Here is a 5,127-nt window from a genome sequence, read left to right as displayed (position 1 = left end):
TGTTTGAGTTTGTGTTTGTAGCATATAATTGATCTAAAACTTATATTCATACAAGATAAGTCATTATTGCATATTAAATTATGAAACTCGTGCATTAAAGAATTTGCAGCAAATTAATATCAAAATAGGGTCACTTTGTTCTTTAGGTTCTCTCTCTTTTGACTAAACAAAGTACATTTTTCATTTCCTTCTCTTACAAGTTATACACCATTTAATAAGAATAAAAAAACGACTTGTTTTTTCCAACTTAGGTGCTTATTAAGGTAGATTATGATACGTGTGATTTTTATTGTATTCATTAATAAGAAGTTAAACAGCATTTATCATGGTTTTGTCAAAATTTCCATGCCTGTAACAAACATTATTCCACGTTTAAAGTAACAAATGTGTACTACTGAATTTAAAGAATAAAAATTGCATTCTCATTAAAAATAATCACGTCAAACTAAATACTAATTTCTAAAAGATTAAAAAACACTATCCCAGCATTTCTCACCTGAACATAGCGTGTACAAAACATTTCTCCCAATTTCTTCACTCTTGCTGATATGTCATCAATGGGGTTTCGAGTACATTCTCTACAAAGGAAAACCAAACTACTCAGCTAAAAATAACTATATTCATGTTTCAAAGTGGTGGTTGTTGTTGTTACATCTGTATCCTATAAAAGTATTTATCAGAAACTAATTCAACGAGATTAAATAAAAATTGTCTTTCTTCTCATCTTTGACTTTTAACAATGAGTGTAAGGGAAGTGTTAACAGAATACACTGTTAAACAATAACTTTTCAATGGCTACAAAATGGACAATAATATATAACTTTTGCATATTTTGAAAAGTGCTTATATTTGAAAATTCTAGCATTCAAATTTCTTAACCCCTTCAAGTAAGTTATATGTTCAGGTAACTTAACTTTCAAAATTGTAACAAAAAAATAAACTTCCATTTGACCATTTTTTCCTCAAATTTCTTAATGAGTTGATATTTTAGCATTACACAATACTTGTATAATATAATATCTTGTTTATATCATTAATAAAGACTAAAAACTGTTCTTTCTGTATCTAAATTGAAAAAAAAAGATACTCCTAAATTTTTTCTATGTTGGCTCTTAAGTTTATATTTATTATTTTCAATCAAACTTAAACAATTTCAGTTATCTTAACACTTACTTTATATTTCACTATCTATTCTGTTGCAAATTTAGTGGCTGAACTTGCAGGCCTGAAAAGCCTTAATTAATGGTTTTCAGCTTTGCAAGGCTAGTAATTCATTTGGAAAAGAAAGCATTATATCACATTTTTTAGTAACCGAGTCTACTACCATTTGGTTGGTCACTTCAGTGGTCATTACAGCCTCATATATTAGAACTTGGTACAACGTTTCAGTGGTCATTGCAGCCTCATATATATATATATATATATAAAGTCCCACAAACACATTTTCAATCAATATCAAAGTCAGTTTAATCAGTCATGCCACTCACAATTAAGTTATCCCACTGCCAATGTCAGCCACACTTTACTTATTCACACATTTTTATGTGAATTCTCACAGCTCACATTAGCAGAGAAGCTCAAAACAAAATGGAAAATAAAGAAATATTAGCTTTAAAGCCATGTGTTCGAGAATACAAAAGTCTTTATCTGACAAATAGTTATACTTTAGGAAATGCTGATGTTGAGTGTGTAGTCAACAGTAACAAAGCAGCCTCTTAGACAGTTTTCAAATACTTCATTTTCTATGAGATCAGGTAAGGATATTTAGGTTTAGCAAATATGGTATATCATGCCTGTGATGTCAAAGACTTTCACTCAGCAAAATAAAGTATCAAAATACATATATTAATAAACATCAAAATCAGTTTTAACAGTACAAAAAATGGAACTGTCTGAGCAATAAATTCAGCTGACTGATTCCTTGCAATTTTTACATACCATGCAAAGTTCCTTGCTTTTTTCTAAAAGTATCAATATATTAAATATTCATAGCTTTATATATACATATATTAATCAGCATATACATGCCTACTTTTTTTCCATACATATAATATTTGTTAACTGTTTTAATATTACATATCATAGAACAACTGAAGGATAATTGGGCAAGAAGAGTAACCTAGCATCAATGTAACATTATTATCAATATCAGTTTTAGTAAAGTCCCAAAACATGCTTAACCACTTCTTTGGAGGAGTCGTATCAATTACATTTTTAGTATCTGAGCTTTAATACTTAATTGGGTGAAACGAGTCTCTTAAGAACATCTTATGCATGCTCAATGGGACTGAAGTATAATGAACATGCATGATGTTTCATTTGGTCATTCTACTCTTCAAGAAATGTTTTGAATAGCTTAGCATGGTGGGGACAGCATTTTCAGTCAGAAGCCTAAAGTCTACGCAAGTTGCACAATCACACGGTAACACAAAGGGTCATAGGATATGATCTTCATAGTAGCAGCATAATTTCTCGAAGATGTCAAGGCTGGTATGTTCACCAATACCTGTTCACACCATACTTAACTAACACAATATACATAATGTTCCTGTAAGAAATGAAGGTTGTATCTGGTTTCAATTTAACCAAATAAATCTAGATATGATACACAGCTTTAAGGTGAAATGCAACTAATCTGAAACAAGAATATTCCTGGCACTAACTGCAGGCGAGCTAGCTGTTGTGTAAGTTGCTGTGAGTAGAAAGCACCTCACATGGTATTTGCCAAAGAGGGTGTCTCTGCGAAATGCATTTTTAATTGATTGTATGGTGATATGTAACCTAGTTGTGTCTGTGAACATTGTCTTAAAGAAGATACTCTATTACGGTAGTGAGCCAGAATCGACAGACAACAATTGTTTGTATATGAGGGTCTGCCTTGTCCAGTTATCTGAGCAACTGTATAGTGACAGATCATTCAACTGTGACTGCCAACATCTGATCAAGAACAAATAGACAGCAATCATGTTGTAATTGATGATATGAAACTTGTAGCCAGCTTGTTCATAACAGACTGCTATGATTAGCAGTTTTTCACGCAAGTAAAACATCACTTTTTGAGACCATGTTTCATGTAATAAGCACTCTAAGATTCCTTATAATACTAAAGTTAATAAACTTACTTGAACAGTTCAAGCAGTGTATCGGAAGGGCTTGTTTTATATCCATTCAGCAGACTCTGAAGACGACTGACACTCTGCGTTGCAGTGGAAACAGGGGTGACATTAGCTGCTTCTTTGTCCATTAAGTATACACGACTAGTCAATGGAGTTGGAGGGGCAAGGGAATTTGTCTGTGTTAAAAAATTTAATTATTTTATTTAATATTTTATTTTAATTCAATGTTTCTTCAAAGTTCTTGTTATAACAATATAGTAGGCATTTGATCATTCTTTTTTTTTTTAATTATTACAAAGACTTGTGGAACATTAACAATTACACGTCTTTTGAAAATAGTAAAGCAAAACATTTAATAAACAGCAATTTGGGTTTCTTACTTCATTTGTAGGGTAAACCAGGTTTAAAATTCAGGTAAAAACAAAACGGTATTGGTTGATCATTAACATTTTCTGGGTTTAAGCAATGCAATACATTATGCTTATGTTTTAATTAATATTACCAAGCAATTAATATAGTCAAAGCTCACATGATTTAGTTAAAATTTTGGCCAGATAAGGTAGTAAGATAAAGTGATACTACTGTAGGTAAAATATTACAAAGCCACAGCTAAACAAAATTGAATAAGTAGCCCTAATATATTAAAACTTCTCTCTCTCATAATGCCTGTGGCAATGTAAACAATGCAACTCATTAAGTTAACATAACAGAGAGTACATACTAAACACAAAAATCTATCAAAAACAGCTTCTCTAATGATGAATTCTCATGTACAAGTATGGACAATAGATTAGTGTCTTACTTGTTCTAAATGTTGTTTTAAATTTCTTGGTTGCAATTTTTCCTCAAATTCTGCATTACTAAAGTTAGGTTTTTTGGCAGGGGTACCAATTTCTTCATTAGCATTTTCTCCAAGAAAAACTCGCTCATCAAAATCTCCTACTTTTAGTACATACTCTTCATATGCTCTGTTAATAGCTTTGCTAATAGAAATAAAAAAGATATTAAAGAAAAATGAAAAGTTAAAAAAAAATTAAGGAAAATTGATTTTTATACTGATATTTGATTGTGTTTGTAACACACAAAAAATCTGTATGATATTTAAGACAAAAATTCCAACCCTTTACAAATCTACATATATATTTTGTTTAACACAAAAATATATTAGTTTCACTGAAAAAAAAATTAAGATTTTAACTCACCTATTAGATTCAAAATGTGGCAAGTCTAATAATCCTGTGAGAGTTTCTTCCCTGCCTTTTAACTCCTTTGTCACAAAAAAATTAAAAGTTATCTGTCATTTGGAAAACAAAATCTAATATTCGTTTGATATAAGTAGCTTGTTTCACTTGCTTCTTTTACTCATTTACATAAATGCTATATAGAGTAAAATAAATTTCAAAAACTAAAACAAATATTTTGTTTATCAACTGCTCTTTACTGTTTTTGTTTCACAATTATAAATCTTGCATTCCCATAGCTTATTTTAACATTCTATTATCTATTAAACAATTGGACATTTACATTCAAACAAAATTAATACTTTAATACAAACTACAATTAGGTTTAGCAAAATAAAAGTTATACTCTTTTCTTATCATAATTATATTAAATTCAAAAATCTCTAATTTTTAATACATTTTTTAAAACCATGAACTGAATGTTAATCAAACTCCATGTCAGTTTCTGACCTTGGAATATATTTTTCCACCAATCATGTTTTATATACTCTGATGACCATAGTGGTATTATACTGTTGAATGGTTCGGTATTTGCCAAAATCAAGTATATACGTGGTGCCATGGCTCATATAGGTAGCGATAAATTACAGCATTAGCAAATACAAATAGTTCTCATAAAGCATAATTAACTTCTCCATACAGTCTTGGAGATCCTTTCAAAAATTATTTTTAGAACTTGTTGGAGCCATAAAATATTCTAAGTTTTTAAAAATAAATATTTTTTCCTTCATATATTCGTAGAATCAGTATTACTTTTTAGCATTTTAAGA

At 29.9% G+C, this 5,127-nt stretch overlaps 1 protein-coding gene across 1 annotated transcript in view; it reads right to left on the bottom strand.

Moving 5' to 3' along the window:
- Positions 1-5,127, bottom strand: part of LOC106464112 (retinoblastoma-like protein 1) — a 53,749-nt gene that overhangs the window by 22,604 nt on the left and 26,018 nt on the right. The window contains exons 7-10 of the mRNA XM_013924223.2: positions 4,319-4,383; positions 3,919-4,099; positions 3,123-3,292; positions 497-578 (exon numbers count right to left, since the gene is read on the bottom strand). Coding sequence (XP_013779677.1) covers positions 497-578; positions 3,123-3,292; positions 3,919-4,099; positions 4,319-4,383 — 498 coding nt within the window. The remainder of the gene's footprint in view (positions 1-496; positions 579-3,122; positions 3,293-3,918; positions 4,100-4,318; positions 4,384-5,127) is intronic.

Source organism: Limulus polyphemus, unplaced genomic scaffold (assembly GCF_000517525.1).
Source record: "Limulus polyphemus unplaced genomic scaffold, Limulus_polyphemus-2.1.2 Scaffold1563, whole genome shotgun sequence".
Lineage (NCBI taxonomy): Eukaryota > Metazoa > Arthropoda > Merostomata > Xiphosura > Limulidae > Limulus > Limulus polyphemus.
The sequence above is the reverse complement of the archived record's forward strand: the minus strand, read 5'-3'. Positions and strand labels throughout refer to the sequence as shown.